Source organism: Sinohyriopsis cumingii, chromosome 19, assembly GCF_028554795.1.
Source record: "Sinohyriopsis cumingii isolate HCF-2022 chromosome 19, ASM2855479v2, whole genome shotgun sequence".
NCBI lineage: Eukaryota > Metazoa > Mollusca > Bivalvia > Unionida > Unionidae > Sinohyriopsis > Sinohyriopsis cumingii.
The window spans coordinates 14,858,452-14,880,557 of record NC_142979.1 but is presented as its reverse complement, the minus strand read 5'-3'; the positions used below and the strand labels follow the sequence as shown (position 1 = coordinate 14,880,557).

The window sequence follows — 22,106 nt, the reverse complement described above, 5'->3', positions numbered from 1 at the left end:
AAATTGGGTTTGCTTATCTATCTTTCCTTCTATCTATTCCACTTCTGTTGTAGCACAGTACGGATGAGACCATTCACTGACTGCCATGTTTGTATGAAATATTATGGAATGTTTATTTTTTCTTACTTAAAATTGCAACATTTTAACAACATCTCCAAGGTGCTTGAAATATGAATTAGTCATTATTAATCCCGTGTTATTGATGTTTGCTTTGATGTTCAGCAGATAGGAGGCCATGTAAGTTATGTTGATATGCATTTTATGTATAAAATAAAGACCAGTTTTTTTTGTTATGCACAGTAGTAAGGAGTTTTGTAGTTTTTTTTTTCAAGAAATAAGCCCAGCAGGTAGTCTGTATAAAATCTCGTATACATGTGAACATTAATGTACAGTGCAGCGTACTAATAAACCAAATTCGACATGCTTGAAGTGCTTTCAATTTTGTGTAAATGATGCTGCATCACCATTAAATATGGCTTCTGTCACAAAAAATAGAAAAACCTCAAATCTGTTTTCTCATAAACTGCTCGAGTGAATTTACCAACCTTTAAAGAAAGCATCCTGTCATAATTGTCTTTAGATGCATACAAATGATGCCACTGGTACAAAACCTTTAAAGAAAGCATCCTGTCATAAATGTCTTTAGATGCATACAAATGATGCCACTGGTACAAAACCTTTAAAAAAAGCATCCTGTCATAAATGTCTTTAGATGCATACAAATGATGCCACTGGTACAAAACCTTTAAAGAAAGCATCCTGTCATAAATGTCTTTAGATGCATACAAATGATGCCACTGGTACAAAACCTTTAAAGAAAGCATCCTGTCATAAATGTCTTTTAGATGCATACAAATGATGCCACTGGTACAAAACCTTTAAAGAAAGCATCCTGTCATAAATGTCTTTTAGATGAATACAAATGATGCCACTGGTACAAGACTTTTAAAGAAAGCATCCTGTCATAAATGTCTTTAGATGCATACAAATGATGCCACTGGTACAAAACCTTTAAAGAAAGTATCCTGTCATAAACGTCTTTTAGATGTATACAAATGATGCCACTGGTACAAAACCTTTAAAGAAAGCATCCTATCATAAATGTCTTTAGATGTATACAAATGATGCCACTGGTACAAAACCTTTAAAGAAAGCATCCTGTCATAAATGTCTTTTAGATGTATACAAATGATGCCACTGGTACAAAACCTGTAAAGAAAGCATCCTGTCATAATTGTCATTTAGATGAATACAAATGATGCCACTGGTACAAGACTTTTAAAGAAAGCATCCTGTCATAAATGTCTTTAGATGCATACAAATGATGCCACTGGTACAAAACCTTTAAAGAAAGCATCCTATCATAAATGTCTTTAGATGTATACAAATGATGCCACTGGTACAAAACCTTTAAAGAAAGCATCCTGTCATAAATGTCTTTAGATGCATACAAATGATGCCACTGGTACAAAACCTTTAAAGAAAGCATCCTATCATAAATGTCTTTAGATGCATACAAATCATGCCACTGGTACAAAACCTTTAAAGAAAGCATCCTGTCATAAATGTCTTTTAGATGTATACAAATGATGCCACTGGCACAAAACCTTTAAAGAAAGCATCCTGTCATAATTGTCATTTAGATGCATACAAATGATGCCACTGGTACAAAACCTTTAAAGAAAGCATCCTGTCATAAATGTCTTTTAGATGTATACAAAAGATGCCACTGGCACAAAACCTTTAAAGAAAGCATCCTGTCATAATTGTCATTTAGATGTATACAAATGATGCCACTGGTACAAAACCTTTAAAGAAAGCATCCTATCATAAATGTCTTTTAGATGTATGTAAATGATGCCACTGGTACAAAACCTTTAAAGAAAGCATCCTTTCATAAATGTCTTTAGATGCATACAAATGATGCCACTGGTACAAAACCTTTAAAGAAAGCATCCTATCATAATTGTCTTTAGATGCATACAAATGATGCCACTGGTACAAAACCTTTAAAGAAAGCATCCTATCATAAATGTCTTTAGATGCATACAAATGATGCCACTGGTACAAAACCTTTAAAGAAAGCATCCTGTCATAAATGTCTTTAGATGCATACAAATGATGCCACTGGTACAAAACCTTTAACGAAAGCATCCTATCATAAATGTCTTTAGATGTATACAAATGATGCCACTGGTACAAAACCTTTAAAGAAAGCATCCTATCATAAATGTCTTTAGATGCATACAAATGATGCCACTGGTACAAAACCTTTAAAGAAAGCATCCTATCATAAATGTCTTTAGATGCGTACAAATGATGCCACTGGTACAAAACCTTTAAAGAAAGCATCCTGTCATAATTGTCATTTAGATGCATACAAATGATGCCACTGGTACAAAACCTTTAAAGAAAGCATCCTGTCATAATTGTCATTTAGATGTATACAAATGATGCCACTGGTACAAAACCTTTAAAGAAAGCATCCTGTCATAAATGTCTTTAGATGCATACAAATAATGCCACTGGTACAAAACCTTTAAAGAAAGCATCCTGTCATAAATGTCTTTAGATGCATACAAATGATGCCACTGGTACAAAACCTTTAAAGAAAGCATCCTGTCGTAAATGTCTTTAGATGCATACAAATGATGCCACTGGTACAAAACCTTTAAAGAAAGCATCCTGTCATAAATGTCATTTAGATGCATACAAATGATGCCACTGGTACAAAACCTTTAAAGAAAGCATCCTATCATAAATGTCTTTAGATGCATACAAATGATGACACTGGTATTAAACCTTTAAAGAAAGCATCCTGTCATAATTGTCTTTAGATGCATACAAATGATGCCACTGGTACAAAACCTTTAAAGAAAGCATCCTATCATAATTGCCTTTAGATGAATACAAATGATGCCACTGGTACAAAACCTTTAAAGAAAGCATCCTGTCAAATGTCTTTAGATGCATACAAATGATGCCACTGGTACAAAACCTTTAAAGAAAGCATCCTATCATAATTGTCTTTAGATGCATACAAATGATGCCACTGGTACAAAACCTTTAAAGAAAGCATCCTGTCATAATTGTCATTTAGATGTATACAAATGATGCCACTGGTACAAAACCTAAGAAAGCATCCTATCATAAATATCTTTAGATGCATACAAATGATGCCACTGGTACAAAACCTTTAAAGAAAGCATCCTGTCATAAATGTCTTTAGATGCATACAAATGATGCCACTGGTACAAAACCTTTAAAGAAAGCATCCTATCATAAATGTCTTTAGATGCATACAAATGATGCCACTGGTACAAAACCTTTAAAGAAAGCATCCTATCATAAATGTCTTTAGATGTATACAAATGATGCCACTGGTACAAAACCTTTAAAGAAAGCATCCTATCATAAATGTCTTTAGATGTATACAAATGATGCCACTGGTACAAAACCTTTACAGAAAGCATCCTGTCATAAATGTCGTTAGACGCATACAAATGATGCCACTGGTACAAAACCTTTAAAGAAAGCATCCTGTCATAAATGTCTTTTAGATGTATACAAATGATGCCACTGGTACAAAACCTTTAAAGAAAGCATCCTGTCATAAATGTCTTTTAGATGTATACAAATGATGCCACTGGTACAAAACCTTTAAAGAAAGCATCCTGTCATAAATGTCTTTTAGATGTATACAAATGATGCCACTGGTACAAAACCTTTAAAGAAAGCATCCTATCATAAATGTCTTTAGATGCATACAAATGATGCCACTGGTACAAAACCTTTAAAGAAAGCATCCTATCATAAATGTCTTTAGATGTATACAGATGATGCCACTGGTACAAAACCTTTAAAGAAAGCATCCTATCATAAATGTCTTTAGATGTATACAAATGATGCCACTGGTACAAAACCTTTAAAGAAAGCATCCTGTCATAAATGTCGTTAAATGCATACAAATGATGCCACTTGTACAAAACCTTTAAAGAAAGCATCCTGTCATAAATGTCTTTTAGATGTATACAAATGATGCCACTGGTACAAAACCTTTAAAGAAAGCATCCTGTCATAAATGTCTTTTAGATGTATACAAATGATGCCACTGGTACAAAACCTTTAAAGAAAGCATCCTGTCATAAATGTCTTTTAGATGTATACAAATGATGCCACTGGTACAAAACCTTTAAAGAAAGCATCCTGTCATAAATGTCTTCTAGATGTATACAAATGATGCCACTGGTACAAAACCTTTAAAGAAAGCATCCTGTCATAAATGTCTTTTAGATGTATACAAATGATGCCACTGGTACAAAACCTTTAAAGAAAGCATCCTTTCATAAATGTCTTTAGATGCATACAAATGATGCCACTGGTACAAAACCTTTAAAGAAAGCATCCTATCATAATTGTCTTTAGATGCATACAAATGATGCCACTGGTACAAAACCTTTAAAGAAAGCATCCTATCATAAATGTCTTTAGATGCATACAAATGATGCCACTGGTACAAAACCTTTAAAGAAAGCATCCTGTCATAAATGTCTTTTAGATGTATACAAATGATGCCACTGGTACAAAACCTTTAAAGAAAGTATCCTGTCATAATTGTCTTTAGATGTATACAAATGATGCCACTGGTACAAAACCTTTAAAGAAAGCATCCTGTCATAATTGTCATTTAGATGTATACAAATGATGCCACTGGTACAAAACCTTTAAAGAAAGTATCCTGTCATAAATGTCATTTAGATGTATACAAATGATGCCACTGGTACAAAACCTTTAAAGAAAGCATCCTATCATAAATGTCTTTTAGATGCATACAAATGATGCCACTGGTACAAAAAGTTGACAAATGTTTAAACTACTTCTCGAAAACAACTGACAAAGAATTGGACAAACTTTCACAGAAAGTAAGGGCTGTTAAGATTTATACCCGTGTTTATTTGTAATCAGATAGGGCCACCATTACTGAAATTTGAAAAAGATTTAAACATTTTGTTCTAAGGAAAAATCACTCTTAAGAGTTTAAGCAAATTTGACAGTTTTATGGCTTGTAGGTTTTTTTATCTGCAAAAAATGATGTGAATCTGCTGTCAAAATATGGCTGCTGTCAAATATGGCTGCTGTTACTAAAATGAAGGGAAAATAATCTTTAATCTTCTTTTAAAAAAAACTGCTGACAAATTTGACCAGAATTAACAGAAAGCATTTTTACTTGAAGGTTTTTCAAATTTATACAAACTATGCCAAGTTGCTTTCAGACATGGCTACCATTACTAAACTTAGAATATCATTGCTCAACAGAATTTGACCAACTTGGACAGTAAGCAACTGAGCACTAAGGTTTTTGAATGTTAGACAAATTATGCTATAAAACATGGATGCCAAAAAAAGATGTTCGTTTTCATAAAATGCAATGAACAATGTTGGAAGATATTTCTTTACAAAGCATCTTGCTAGATTTCTTGGCCAGCAGCTCTTGCATTTAGCTAGTAGGTAGATGTTGGCCAGGTGAGTGATCTTAATCCCTCATGGCCTCTTGTACAAACATGCTTTACATTTCAATGTAAAACAAAGTAAAGGAAATGGCAACATGTTACATTTGTGTTTTGCTTGTACTTGTACAAATACTGATTTCTTGGCTGTATATCTTATTATTTTCAGAACTTTGGCAAACATATAAAGGCCAAGTAAAATTATGAAGATTGGTTATAGATAAAATTCAGCCAGCAAGGTTCTTTCTGGATTTTTACCAAAAAGTGCATGTTTTCATACATCCTATACAATTTCAGCACAAAACCCACATTATCAAGGAAACAAAGGAAGCATATGTTGGAAGTACAGGATTTTGTTTTGGCCACAGTGAAGGTTAAGAAGGTATGTAAATGACTCTTCATATCAGATTATGTGTGGGAGAAAGTAAATTGAGTCGGAGCTTGGTGTCATCAAGATGTTGTTCATGATAAAATAATTAATTGAAAAACTCTTCAGGAAAGTCCTTGTCAAAGTTGGTTCAATTTTTGGTGTAACTTTGGGCTGAAAGGCCAGGTGAGCTTATGGCATGACCTTGCATTTTGCATCTGTCATCCACCTGTCAACCATCAATTTGAGAAGCCATGTTTCTGTTTGATTTTCATCAGACCTAGAATATAAGCTAATATCATCAAGATCTTTGCCAGATTTGATAGTAAACAAGATCTGTGCATATTGTTGAAATTATCATGCATCTGATTGTCAGCCACTTTGGAAGCCATTTTTCAGGTCCAGTGTTAATCAGACTTTGGATATAGGTTACATCATAAAGGTCTCAGATGAGTTTGGTGAAATCTATGCATATTAAATCAAATCTGATATTTGACAACTTGTAAATCAACGTAGAGTAACACAACCCTTCCTCCTTTCACCATTTTGAATTACTGGCTATACTGGTGGATAATCAACAGTTGTTTTACTATTTAGTTGAAAATACTGTATGTTACTGAATGCATTTTGTTTTCATTTGTCGAGAGGAAAGTAATCACAGTGCCCATCAACATATCTGTTTGAAGTTTTGTGGTATATTAAGAAGTAAAAATAAAATCGTGTTTTGTTTCAAAATTTGTGATTTTCCAGTAACTCTGGCATTTTTGTCATGTTTTTGAACAAAAACTACTTAGGGAATTGCCATGAAATTTTAAACACATCTATCCTGAGTTCTAGTTGGTTCTTCATGAAAATGGTGATGCTTAGACACCCAGCATAGCTGCCAAAGCATCCATTTTGAAAATCTTTTTATTATTACTCCTCATCAATGGTTAGTCATATGAACATCAGGTTTTTATTGAAATGCTTCTTGTGCTGTCTGATTGATCCTAAATGAAAATAGTGCTAAACTTGCATTCATTATGGCTGCCTTGGTGGCCATCTTAAAAATTGTGTTATTGCATGAGAATATTAGATGGTTTCAGCACTGCAATTTCTAAGAAGAATGATCTTGTTTTAATTCTTTTTGACATGTAGAGCATTAATCATGTCCAAGCACTATGGTTTAAATTAACAGGACAGTTGGTTTACTAAAATTTCCTGCTGTATACTTATCGGCAGACATGAGTGTCATATTTAAAGCATGCTTTGTTTGCTTCTATTCTGATATAACTGTTTATTCTTTTGCTTAAAAGTACATACTCTGAACATTTTGCAGAAATAAAGTTTTTTCAGAATAATAAAGGAACAATAGAGTTTTTGTGGTTATATTGCATCTTTCTTGAATCTGACATGTACATAATCAGTAACCATACTCAATATCTTAATGATGGATGTGTTTTGTAACAAGTAGTGGCTAGGTGAGGTGTATATATAGTAACATTTAATGGTGGGAGGGAGATAAACATAGTGTCATATAGTGGCCAGGGGAGGTATATATAGAGACGCATTGTGGGAGTGACATGTAAATAACCAGCAAAGTGTATATTTATAGTGCAGCTTGAAGCATATCTCTCAAGGGAGTCATCTTCAGCATGAAATCAAACGTATTGACATGCTTTAATCCACACATACCTCACAAACCTTGACAAACATATTAAGTGTTCAATAAAGTAACTCTCCGCAATCAGCCATGATGTTTCCACATATTGTGTTGCGAACTGTTCCATTAAGGTTGGATAAGTGGAATGTAATTACTAGTGATGATGATGATGATGATGATGATGATGTTCCCCTTGCTACTTGTGGGATGCACCGTCTATTTAGGTCTGGTAACAAGGCGTTGATTTCTTGGAATATGTTAATTCTGACAGTGACATTGTCACATTTGCAATACCGAAAATTGAAGATATTGTTTGTGAAATTATTGATTTGACTGTATTCATAACTGTAAGGTGTTATATAGCATAGAGTACATTAGACTGTACCCATAGCTGCAAGGTTCTGTATAGCATAGTGTATATTAGACTGTACCCATAGCTACAAGGTTATGTGTAGCATAGTGTACATTAGACTGTACCCATAGCTGCAAGGTTCTATATAGCATAGTGTACATTAGACTGTACCCATAGCTGCAAGGTTCTTTGTAGCATAGTGTATATTAGACTGTACCCATAGCTGCAAGGTTATGTGTAGCATAGTGTACATCAGACTACCCATAGCTGCAAGGTTCTGTATAGCATAGTTTATATTAGACTACCTATAGCTGCAAGGTTCTGTGTAGCATAGTGTACATTAGATTGTACCCATAGCTGCAAGGGTCTATATATAGCATTGTGCATAGACTTTACCCATAGCTGCAGGGCTCTATTGGACTGTACCCAGAGCTCAGTGATGCACGTGATATACTTTATGAACATTAGCATGTCACTAAAAATCCAATATTAATAAAATAGAGAGGTATATTGACAGTTTCTGCAAGGCTGTACAATACATGTATGTTGACACTTTTTTCAATGCTGTACAATACATGTATGTTGACACTTTCTTCAATACTGTACAATACATGCATGTTGACACTTTCTTCAATACTGTACAATACATGTATGTTGACACTTTCAGTAGATGGTAAAACTTTTACTACATGCATGTCCACCATCCTTGACATGTTCATTAACATGGACACACCAGTATAAACATTCTGAAAAATAAACAATGAATTTGGATATAATGTTTCTCAGTTATAATTTTATAACAGTCCTGTTCTGCTGTGAAATGCTATAAGCAGTCTTTAGTGGAGTGAGATGTAGGTGCCAGGGAAGGTATATCTTCTTCTTGGCATCCGTCCGTCTACGGGAGACGATGGCGTAGCTCCAAAGTAAGCTTTTGTCTATCCTTCTTTCTAGCTCTCTTTTCAGCTTGTTTTATTCTTCTCTCTTCCTCTGCGTTTTGAACTCCCTGCCTGACAGCTAGGTGCCAGCTGGAACGGTTGTTTGCACAGCTCTCCCAGTCGTTGACATTGATGTTTGCTGTCTTCATATCCTTCTTGCAAACATCTTTGTAGCGCACATGTGGTCGTCCAGTTGGTCGTGCACCTTCTGCTAACTCCCCATATAACAGGTCCTTGGGAATGCGACCTGGGTCCATTCTTTTGACATGGCCAAGCCAGCGAAGGCGCCTCTCGCTGAGAATGGAGAACATGCTGTTCATGTTGGCGCGTTCTAGAACCGCTGTGTTGGGTACTTTGTCCTGCCACTGGATGTGCAGAATGCGCCGCAGACATCTCAGGTGGAAGCTGTTGAGTTTCCTCTCGTGTCTTGCATAGGTGGTCCATGTTTCGCTGCTGTAGAGAAGTGAGCTGAGTACGCAGGCTTGGTAGACACGCAGTTTGGTCTTCTCTGTGAGGTTGGGGTTGTTCCAGACTCTCTGGTTGAGTCTGGCCATCACTGCTGCTGACCTGGTTAGTCGGAGTGGACTCTTCAGACTCGTGCAGAAGATCGGCTGCCCCCCACGTCTGCTTGCTGTCATCATGTCGTTCCATGAGAACATGCACAGCACAGTGTGCTTCAATGGTGCAACATCTGAAGCATTCCCAGTCATCAGCGGAGTCAAACAAGGCTGTGTCCTTGCACCGACGCTCTTTGCCATCTTCTTCTCCATGCTTCTCCAGTATGCATTCAAGGACTGCAGCGAGGGAGTGTACATCCATACCAGGGCTGACTGCAAGCTGTTCAACATCGCCTGTCTCCGTGCTAAGACTAAAGTCACAGAGGTACTCATCTGTGAATTGCTCTTCGCCGACGATGCAGCCTTGACATCACACACGGAAGATGGACTGCAGCAGCTGGTATGCTGCCTCTCCCATGCTTGTAAGGAATTTGGACTGACCATCGGTTTGAAGAAAACGAACGTCATGGCGCAGGACACAGACTCCCCTCCCTCTGTCACCATCAATGGGTACAACTTGGAAGTTGTCAAGATCTTAACATACCTCGGGTCTAACATCTCCAGCTCACTCTCCATTGATTCTGAGGGAAGGTATATATAGTGACACATAATTGCCAATGGGAGGTATATATATTGACCAGAGGAGGTATTTTTTGTGACAGTGTCCAGGATATATATATATATATATATATATATATATATATATATATATATATATAGTGACATCAAGTGGCCAGAGGAGGTATATGTATGTTGATCTGTCACAGCGGTGGTGTTGTTGCAATGACTTCCTGCATAACAATGTCATTTTTGCATAATGTGTGCATACTTTTGAAAGCCTTGCCCAATTGTTTTTCCTTTGGCATTTATGGCATTAAAAAATCCATATTTGACACAAAATATTAATTTTTAATGTGACATTTAATTTAATAATAATATCCTGGAATAGGCTTCACCTTTTGGAAATTCCAAGCTGACAATAGCATTTCTGAAAAGTAAAATTTACTGTATCTTGCTTCATTTAGTTGGTATCCTTCAGAGTCTTTTCCACTATAGACATGTGACATTGATTGCCTTCTGTGCCTTGTGTTAATGCCAAGATTTTTGTATTAAGGTACCTTGGAATGTGTCAGCTTCATGGAACACTTACTTGCAGAGAGCAAGAGACAGTTAAACAATTTTCAGACCATATTTGTTCTAGATAGACAGAAAGATTTTCTGATATTTCTCAGGAATGGGATTGCGAAAATGGATATTATCATTTTGATATTTTCAGAACTAATCCAGAATGGCAGATTTCTTTTCTCAAGAACTTCTGGATTGATTTTGTTTTCCTTCAATTTTGGGGGTAGAAGGTCATGCAATAATTAATCCCTGACACACATAGATAAAATATCTTTTTTTTGCAAATTAATCTTTTCCTTCACAAAGGTCCTTCTGTTTCAAGTAGAATATAATACATGTACTTCATTGCTAACCAACTGATGGCCCACATTTGGAAAAGTCATTGACAGTTTGTCCCACTTGGAGACAATCTAGAACGGCACTTTACTGTGCAGTTGGTATGATAAATTAGCAATTATTTAGTTGCTTGTTGAGAATTAATGGATATTAGAACCATTATTATGTTGAATTACTTGATAAATGATAGTTATCTTTACCAAAACTTAAAATGTAATGCATTTAGTTTCTGGAGCATCCATTGCTAACTATTGAAGTTAGATTTTATCCCATTGGTTTCTGGAGCATCCATTGCTAACCATTCAAGTTGGATTGGATCATCCATTGCTAACTATTGGAGTTAGATTTTATCCCATTAGTTTCTGGAGCATCCATTGCTAACCATTCAAGTTAGATTTTATCCCATTAGTTTCTGGTGCATCCATTGCTAGCTATTCAAGTTAGATTATCCATTGCTAACTATTCAAGTTAAATTTTATCCCATTAGTTTCTGGAGCATAAATTTGCTAACCAATTCAAGGTAGACTTGATCCCATTTTAAACAAGTTGCATTTAGTACCGTTTAATGCTTGGAATTTTCTACATTCTGTATATGTTATATTTCCAAGTTCAACTTAAATAGGTAGTATATAAATTAATAGGGCTTGGACCGCAGGATAGTTGTGTAAGTACTATATAAATTAACATGGCTGGACCACAGGATAGTTGTGTTAGTAGTATCTAAATTAACAGGGCTGGACCACAGGATAGTTGTTAGTAGTATCTAAATTAACAGGGCTGGACCACAGGATAGTTGTGTTAGTAGTATCTAAATTAACAGGGCTGGACCACAGGATAGTTGTGTTAGTAGTATCTAAATTAACAGGGCTGGACCACAGGATAGTTGTGTTAGTAGTATCTAAATTAACAGGGCTGGACCACAGGATAGTTGTGTTAGTAGTATCTAAATTAACAGGGCTGGACCACAGGATAGTTGTGTTAGTAGTATCTAAATTAACAGGGCTGGACCACAGGATAGTTGTGTTAGTAGCATCTAAATTAACAGGGCTGGACCACAGGATAGTTGTGTTAGTAGCATCTAAATTAACAGGGCTGGACCACAGCATAGTTGTGTTAGTAGTATCTAAATTAACAGGGCTGGACCACAGGATAGTTGTGTTAGTAGTATCTAAATTAACAGGGCTGAACCACAGGATAGTTGTGTTGGTAGTATCTAAATTAACAGGGCTGGACCACAGGATAGTTGTGTTAGAAGTATCTAAATTAACAGGGCTGGACCACAGGATAGTTGTGTTAGAAGTATCTAAATTAACAGGGCTGGACCACAGGATAGTTGTGTTAGAAGTATCTAAATTAACATGGCTGGACCACAGGATAGTTGTGTTAGTAGTATCTAAATTAACAGGGCTGGACCACAGGATAGTTGTGTTAGAAGTATCTAAATTAACAGGGCTGGACCACAGGATAGTTGTGTTAGTAGTATCTAAATTAACATGGCTGGACCACAGGATAGTTGTGTTAGTAGTATCTAAATTAACAGGGCTGGACCACAGGATAGTTGTGTTAGAAGTATCTAAATTAACAGGGCTGGACCACAGGATAGTTGTGTTAGTAGCATCTAAATTAACAGGGCTGGACCACAGGATAGTTGTGTTAGTAGCATCTAAATTAACAGGGCTGGATCACAGGATAGTTGTGTTAGTAGCATCTAAATTAACAGGGCTGGACCACAGGATAGTTGTGTTAGTAGTATCTAAATTAACAGGGCTGGACCACAGGATAGTTGTGTTAGTAGTATCTAAATTAACAGGGCTGGACCACAGGATAGTTGTGTTAGTAGTATCTAAATTAACAGGGCTGGACCACAGGATAGTTGTGTTAGAAGTATCTAAATTAACAGGGCTGGACCACAGGATAGTTGTGTTAGTAGTATCTAAATTAACAGGGCTGGACCACAGGATAGTTGTGTTAGTAGCATCTAAATTAACAGGGCTGGACCACAGGATAGTTGTGTTAGTAGCATCTAAATTAACAGGGCTGGACCACAGGATAGTTGTGTTAGTAGCATCTAAATTAACAGGGCTGGACCACAGGATAGTTGTGTTAGTAGCATCTAAATTAACAGGGCTGGACCACAGGATAGTTGTGTTAGTAGCATCTAAATTAACAGGGCTGGACCACAGGATAGTTGTGTTAGTAGCATCTAAATTAACAGGGCTGGATCACAGGATAGTTGTGTTAGAAGTATCTAAATTAACAGGGCTGAACCACAGGATAGTTGTGTTAGAAGTATCTAAATTAACAGGGCTGGACCACAGGATAGTTGTGTTAGTAGCATCTAAATTAACAGGGCTGGACCATAGGATAGTTGTGTTAGTAGTATCTAAATTAACAGGGCTGGACCACAGGATAGTTGTGTTAGTAGTATCTAAATTAACAGGGCTGGACCACAGGATAGTTGTGTTAGTAGCATCTAAATTAACAGGGCTGGACCACAGGATAGTTGTGTTAGTAGCATCTAAATTAACAGGGCTGGATCACAGGATAGTTGTGTTAGTAGTATCTAAATTAACAGGGCTGGACCACAGGATAGTTGTGTTAGTAGTATCTAAATTAACAGGGCTGGACCACAGGATAGTTGTGTTAGTATTATCTAAATTAACAGGGCTGGACCACAGGATAGTTGTGTTAGTAGTATCTAAATTAACAGGGCTGGATCACAGGATAGTTGTGTTAGTATTATCTAAATTAACAGGGCTGGACCACAGGATAGTTGTGTTAGTAGCATCTAAATTAACAAGGCTGGACCACAGGATAGTTGTGTTAGTAGGATCTAAATTAACATGGCTGGACCACAGGATAGTTGTGTTAGAAGTATCTAAATTAACAGGGCTGGACCACAGGATAGTTGTGTTAGTAGCATCTAAATTAACAGGGCTGGACCACAGGATAGTTGTGTTAGTAGTATCTAAATTAACAAGGCTGGACCACAGGATAGTTGTGTTAGTAGTATCTAAATTAACAGGGCTGGACCACAGGATAGTTGTGTTAGTAGTATCTAAATTAACAGGGCTGGACCACAGGATAGTTGTGTTAGTATTATCTAAATTAACAGGGCTGGACCACAGGATAGTTGTGTTAGTAGTATCTAAATTAACAGGGCTGGATCACAGGATAGTTGTGTTAGTATTATCTAAATTAACAGGGCTGGACCACAGGATAGTTGTGTTAGAAGTATCTAAATTAACAGGGCTGGACCACAGGATAGTTGTGTTAGTAGTATCTAAATTAACAAGGCTGGACCACAGGATAGTTGTGTTAGTAGTATTTAAATGAGAAGTCTTGACCGTAGGGTACCAGCAGAAGTAGTAAACGTTGAGAGTAAAGGTCCATTGAATCTCTTCAGTAGGATGGTATGGATGGATATACCATCACTAGATATCAGATGACTTGTATTTTATTTTAACCATCATGTAATTCTTGCAAGTGTTTTTATTAGCCACATCTTCTTGAAAAGCAGTAAGCAAAACTAATTCATCTATATTTTTTTCAGCAAAAGCTTTACCAGGAATATTTGCAGCAGAGTGTTGCAGAGCATGACCTTTGATCCCAGCCAGGACTGATGTATCAAGTACATACATTTCAAGGACCAATATCATGATCTCCTTCAGAATTCACTCCTCACAAGATCATCCTATTTATTTCCTCATGGAGCACTTGTTTACTTGCTGTCTATTAAATGGGTGCTCTTTACAGTAGAAAATTGTTGGTGCCAGATTGGACATATTGTAAATCATGTTTTAATTTTGTAACTGTTTGTCCCTGTTAAAAAGAATACTGGTAAATTGGATTTAATATTATGTCATGAAATCTCGTCCATCTTCATGTATCAGTAACATAAGATAATTTCTTGGCAGTCTAACTGTTTTGTTGATTAACCTGACTAAGGAGAGTTACAGGCACACATTTTCAAGGGCATAGTCAATAGTGTTAAAGATTTGTGTTAACATTTTTGAAAGTTGTGTTATCTTCTGCATCATTTTCTTTATTAAATTAAACCTATAGGATATTATTTCTTTTGGTCTAAATACTATTTGCCATTATGCTTGGATTGGCCAGTTTTGTCTGTGTAAGCTGTCTTGTTGCATTTTTGTCAACAGTGTTAAAGTTTTTTGTTCATTTTTTTGAAAATCATACCTGTTCTACATTAGTGACTGTAATCAGCAAAAATTTTGATACAGTATTACTATACATCTGATGGTTGAACCCAGGTATACGAGGATTGCATTTGTTTTCCCTGAATTAGCATAAAGTGTTCAGTCAATACAATTCCACTGCTTGAGCATAACTTGTTCAGTCAATACACTGCATCAATTTAACATGTTCAGTCAATACACTGCATTCCACTGCATCAGCATAACATGTTCAGTCAATACACTGCATTCCACTGCATCAGCATAATATGTTCAATCAATACACTGCATTCCACTGCATCAGCATAACTTGTTCAGTCAATACACTGCATCAGCATAACATGTTCAATCAATACACTGCATTCCACTGCATCAGCATGTGTTCAGTCAATACACTGCATTCCACTGCATCAGCATAATGTGTTCAGTCAATACACTGCATTCCACTGCATCAGCATAACATGTTCAGTCAATACACTGCATTCCACTGCATCAGCATAACATGTTCAGTCAATACACTGCATTCCACTGCATCAGCATAACATGTCCACTGCATCAGCATAACATGTTCAATCAGTACACTGCATTCCACTGCATCAGCATGTGTTCAGTCAATACACTGCATTCCACTGCATCAGCATAACATATTCAGTCAACACATTGCATCAGCATAATGCCATGATCTTCAAAATGATTATCTTTTATTTCTACAGTACATTGTGCATTGGTTACCCCTCAAAATGATTCTTTTATTTCTTCAGTACAATGTGCATTGGTTACCCCTCAAAAGGATTATCTTTTATTTCTACAGTACAATGTGCATTGGTTACCCCTCAAAATGATAATCTTTTATTTCTACAGTACAATGTGCAGTGGTTACCCTTGAAAATAGGAAACATATATATGAAAATACCATGCATTCAAATATTATACTTGGATGTATTTAATTTTCCGTGTCAGATCATGTCCTCGTGTAAAATCCTGGTATACGATCATCAGCACAGTGTAGACTTAGGTCTGTCATTTTATTATGTACAAGATGATGAAGAACTCTTCTGTTGATACTTAGTAATTAGCAAACAGTTCTCCAGGAGAACTTTGGCTTGCACTGTTTGCATTTTATGGTTGAATTATAGTATAAATAACAATATTGTAAAGACAACACATTGAGCACGCTACTGTCATATTAGTAGAATATCTACGTTTGAAATCTTGCCAATGAAATCATTAAAAGCAGCATTTTCCACTGAAATTGTTGTAGAATGTTTGTGCTGGTAATATTTATACACCCACCATAATGCTGAATTTATCATATCCATCTGTTGTTCGGTTTCTCTGTACACTAATTACTCTAGTTCTCTACCATATCCAGTTACTAATCTTTGTGGATAGCATGCACTTGGGGTCGGGACAATTTTGAGGTCACTGTGACTGAAGAAAGAAAAATGGTTCTGCATCACATACAGGAGCAAACTTTGTTGATAGCTGGGTAAGGAGAGTCTTTAAAGTTAGCAAAAAAATGTAAAAGATTAAGGTCACTGTAGCATAACTAAAATATTAGTTTGCAACCAAGAACGCTGGTTCAACCATGCTACTGTTAGTACCTGCATAGAGAACCATTAAACAGGGGTGGGTGTATAATGTGCCAGTCACAGTATACTCTTTGTTTGTCAAATAGTTTCCTTTTACTTTTTTTATTTCCAACAGACTGCTGTCCAGGGGTTTGGCATCTCAACCCTTAGTTCTTTCAGAGTTTAATATTATCATCACTTGTATTGTATATTGATCAAACACAATGCATTAATCCCGCTGTAAACAAGGTAGAAACTTTTTGGTCACTGAATAATTTCTGCTTCATGAGAGAAGAAAAAATATAAAAAGCAAAGTGTAACTGTGGACTTCATTTATTTTTCATCTTTTATTTTTTAATGGCGTGAACCTTGTTTACAGTGTAGGGCTGAATTGCACATTGCTGTACACCATGGCTGATTGTATCTGTTTATACCACCATCTTAGTGAATATTGAAGAATTTCTTATGCCTGTACTTTCAAGAGACAAGATTGTGCATTTCTGCAGCACAATTACAGTGGTGTATATAGAAATATTGGAAAATGATTTTAATAGGCTATTAAAACACCAGAACATGTGTCAGCAGAGGTCAAGGATACTAGATGACAATGTCCTTGCACAATATCTTATGTCCGTAGAGCACAGGGCTAGAAGATTGATGATAATCGGTGATCAGTGAATTTGCACACAGATCATTAAAACCCTGGCACTCACAAATCCATTGTATTGGTCAAAATTGCAGCCTGTCAAAAAGGTGGAATAAGTGAGGAATTACAATAGGGGCAATAACTGGGATAAGTGCAGAGGTACCACGCCCTTAATGCCGAAATCTAAATTTACTTTGGATTGGTTAAAGCAAGGTCAAGAACTATCATAATTTTATTTTTACTTTGTTTTTAAAAAAAGGATAAAATACACTGACAACTGACATTCCCACCCTTGATTTGTAGCATTTTATCAGCACTGTACTGTCATGGTAAATGTTTAGATGTTTTTCACCACTCAAGAGACTATTTTTATATTGATTAAACTTGACATGTAGACTTGTATCACCAAGAACTTGATTATGTCTAAGACCCATGCATGTTAAGGAGATGGTCTTGCATCTGATTGGCAAAGCTTTTTAACACTAACAGCTATATTTCTGATCAGATTTTGATCAAACTTGAGTAGTGTTGTATCATCAAGATTGGTATATATTTATGAGGTAATCCTGCATTTGAATGGTCGAGTCTGTTACAACTATGGAAACCAAATTTCAGAAAAGGTTGCTCCAAATTTAATTAAGCTTTATCATTAAAAGTGAGATCTATGCATAATAATACTTGACAAGACTTGTATTAATGGTATTTATTTCTAAAGTAGGCATTACTGATATTTTAATTTATGGACGTTTTGTTGTATAATATTCATTTTTACAGTGTGCCAAGAATTGCTGTTAAAAAGGAAATTCAGTATACCCGGTAATATGTATTAAAAGTATTCTAATTTCCGGGCAGTTTTCCTCAATAAAAAAATTATGATATATAATATGTTCAATTTACATGTTTTTATCATGATTTTATTTTGTTCAGAGAATAGTGGCCTCTTTAGCGGAGTGTTTTTATAAGAAAAAATGGAATCCACACCTACCCCCTACCCCATACAAGTGGGATCTTGTGGTTTTGGGTGTGCCAGAGAGGGTGAGTGGTTCATTTGGACATTTTCATCTGGTATGTGTACATGGATCTCTCTTTTCCAAGTTGTGTTAATAGGCTATTTCCAAAATAGCCAAGAATGCAGGAAAACAAAAAACATGTAGATGGTGTTGCTTAAAGCACAACAGTTAAGTGATGCATATATGGGGTACTTTCCTTCAATATTTTATTCATTTGTACCAATCTTTATTTTGTACATAACAGGAAGTAGTCTGCATGGGATGGCAGTGTTGTTAATTAGTACCAAAGTATCTGTTCACAAGTTTGTCAAGTTTGTGAACTTTTACCATCAGTTCATTACTCATTTTGTATTTACAATCATCCTGGCATTTTTTGTACCTCGCCTTGTTGATATTACAATGAAACCAACAGTATTTATAAGTCAGTGTATGAGACTGCATTAATGGGTATAATAAGTATACATCATATCTACTTGCTTCCATGTTGCATTATGTGCTGGCAGATCTGGGTCTATGCAGTTTGATCGAAGTAATCTGTAAACATGGACCCTGCTCTGCAGCTGCATTATAAGACTTTTGTTGTTTACATTTTGAATCAACTCATAAGCTAGTATAAGCAGTAATTGGTATTTTATCCATGCCTTCTCTTTGCACTTGTGTTCTAATACCCTTTGAGATAGACCACTGAAAATTGGTTTGCCCAGTGACTTTACAGCTCTTTTGAATGTCAAAAGATTTAATTATTGAACAAAGTTTGCGACTTGCGATGACATGCGGGTAACAACAATGACTGAATTTGATTGTCCTTAATCATTTTACATATAATCTTGGGATCTTCCCTTTTCAGTTCAGTTATTTTGATCATTGCATGTAAGAACATTATCCCGACACTGAAATTTCAGTGAATCTGTGCTTCGATATGACATGCTTTTTTCTTTTTGTTGATTGATGAGTGGAATAAACATGTAAACTAGAAACTATGCAAAGGCATGCAGCTTTTCTTCAAATAGCAATGTATACAAATCTAAAATGTTTAGGCATTTGGTATTATGCAACAGAATGCAGTTGACTATAATGCTAAAGACTGCAGTAACAGAAGATAAAGTATGGGTAATTTTGGATTAATGTATTCGTAACTGTACCAGCATTATACACAATTTATGTTCTTAATCGTTTGTTTTTTAATTAACTGAAGGTAGCCATGTTTTTGTCCATGTTGCAATGATGGCTTAGCTTACTATAGAGATTTTTATGATAAATCTGCAATGACTGTCCAGAACAAACTTTGTTGCCAAAAAGTTATTTTCACCCCCAAAACCAAGATATTTTATATCAGGGTAAATCGCACTTTTAAATTTTGTTACTAATATTCAAATTCCATTTTTAAGTAAAGCTTTTTGATGCAGTTAATATTAAATTACAATCTTCATGCAGCATTTAAACAATTTAGTGTTTTATTTCAATGAATTGACCGACTTGATGGAGTGAATATTTTTTTATTGTTCACATTTTGTTACAATTTTACATCACTGATGTAAAAGTTCCAGCAAGTTGCTTAATTGGAGAAGTTTGTATCTGGTTCATTTTCAATAATGTCATCTACCATATATACTCACTTGTAAGTTGGGCCAGCTGCAAACATACACACAATTGCTATTGTGCCAAAAGGTCTGCATCTGCAGTTAGATTAAGCTTATAAGGCAGTCCAATTTTATACAGGGTTTTACTTTATATCACTAGTGTCTGCAGTTTATATGGTTAATATTTGAGAATAGACTGCAGAAGAAATAAATATTAGTGTTTAATTAAACCGTGGCCAGGTCATTTGTTTTGTATGTCATGATGTTAAAGGGCAGCTACTTGTATGAAAAGAATCATGGTGAAAGGTAAGTATTTAATATATATTTATTTTGGATGGGAAATAAAAACATTAGAAATAATGGATTTTTTTATATTTTTTATTACACAATTTTCCAACCAGGTACTAGTCATGTTTTTGTTCATTGGGCTCAAACATTGCATCATAATTGAAGTTGATCACATCAGAATCTGTTTTTACCATCTTGCACAATATGAAAATTGTCTATATTGGTCCGCTACCAAGACATTATGGGACATTGTGCAAACTGCTCTTGCCAGACACCCAAGATGTTATGGGGCAGTGAATGGTGCCCTCTGCAAATGTGCATCAGCACACGGCACTTTACATTTCTGGTTTTGTATGCATGCTGCAAAATGTCTTGCACTAGTTGCTAATTGAGCAATGCTATTATGAACAATGCACAGGTCTGCCTGTAACTTGGCAGACCACACACTTGGACTCTTTTCAAGCTTTGCTGCCAGCACCCTCACCATCAGAATGATATCCTCATCTGCACCAGGATTAGGTTGTCTACCCATCTTGGGAGAACCACCATCCCAAACGTTTCATCGACACATTAATGAATTAGCATACATTTTGCAGCTACATTTCTCTCCCTTGCACTTTGCCTTGAATCGGGTAGTGTTACAATAAATCATTCTCATGCAAGTATTATGCATGTCGTGCTCAAACCTATACAACATGATCCTCCAATACTTCTGCTGCCACCAATTTTTATGTGATGTGAAATGTGTGTGCAAACGAATATTTGCAGCTTTGATAGTAAACTCCCACACTGTGCTGTTCATACTCCGGTTTTCCATAGACTGATATCAACCACTCCGATGGCCTAAGTGTCGGGTTCAAACCTTATCAAAGACTTGTATAAGCGTAAATAGATTGGTTTAAGGACTGGTCATCCTGGTGATGCTACATGTCTGTGGCACAATGACCAGTGTGAGACATCACTATAAAACTGTCACTATACATCGTAGTGATATGACTAAAAAAAATATTGACGGTTCTGGTGACCTATTGGTTAGAGCATCTGCGTGGGAGGTTGCTGGTTTGAACCCAGGCAGTCATACAAAAACTTGTACAAATGGTACTAACAGCTGCCTCACTAGGCGCTCAGCATTAAGATGTTGGGACTGGTCGGCCTAGTGTCAGGATAATGTGATTGTGTGGGACATGATATATGTCAGCGGCATGATGCCCCAGTGCTAGACATCACTTGGACCGAGTGAAACAATACAGTGTGATTGAATGGAAGTTTATGCAATGAAAACTATATACTTGCAACAACACATACCAAAGCAGACTCAAAACCCCACCCACTACATATGTTGTTGTTGTTGTTGTAGGGTATAACCCCATTTTTGAGCACACGATAGTCTATACATGGCGGCCAGTATTAATGGTGGAGGAAGAATCCGGGAAAACCTCAGAAAGAACCATCAACCCACGAGAAACTACCGGCAAGGTTTCTCACATATCCACATTGGCTGAATCCGAGCATCGAACCCACGCAGACAGGTGAGATGGCAGTGATCTGTAACGGAGAGCGCTTTAGACCACTCTGCCCCCCCACTACATATAACACGACAGTACTGAAGATTTTATGACAAGAAATCGTATATAACAAAAATATGAATAATGGTTCATATAACTATACAATACGAAGAAATGAGTATGGTTCACACATCCACTATATATTTTCATAAAGTTCAGGTGTAGCAAACCTGAGAAAGTAGAAACATTTGGTCAGTTTATCGTCAGAATAGCAAATTATTTCCAACAATGGATTGGGGGCCCCCGAGTGGCCGAGTGGTCTAAAGCACTCTCCATTACGGATCGCTGCCATCTCACCTCTGCCTGCGTGGATTCGAGTCTCGGATTCAGCCAATGTCGGTATGTGAGAAAGCTTGCCAGTAGCTTCTCATGGGTCAGTGGTTCTTTCTGGGTTTTCCCGGGTTCTTCCTCCACCATTAATACTGGCCGCCA

The 22,106-nt window shown here is 36.3% G+C and overlaps 1 protein-coding gene across 1 annotated transcript in view; it reads left to right on the top strand.

The window, feature by feature from the left end:
* The window catches only part of LOC149775166 (uncharacterized), a 180,222-nt gene extending 160,041 nt beyond the window's left edge, over positions 1 to 20,181 (top strand). Inside the window, exons 11-12 of the mRNA XM_089944110.1 lie at positions 5,805 to 5,889; positions 14,375 to 20,181. Coding sequence (XP_089800236.1) covers positions 5,805 to 5,889; positions 14,375 to 14,428 — 139 coding nt within the window. The 3' untranslated portion in view covers positions 14,429 to 20,181. The remainder of the gene's footprint in view (positions 1 to 5,804; positions 5,890 to 14,374) is intronic.
* The last annotated feature ends 1,925 nt before the right edge of the window (positions 20,182 to 22,106 follow it).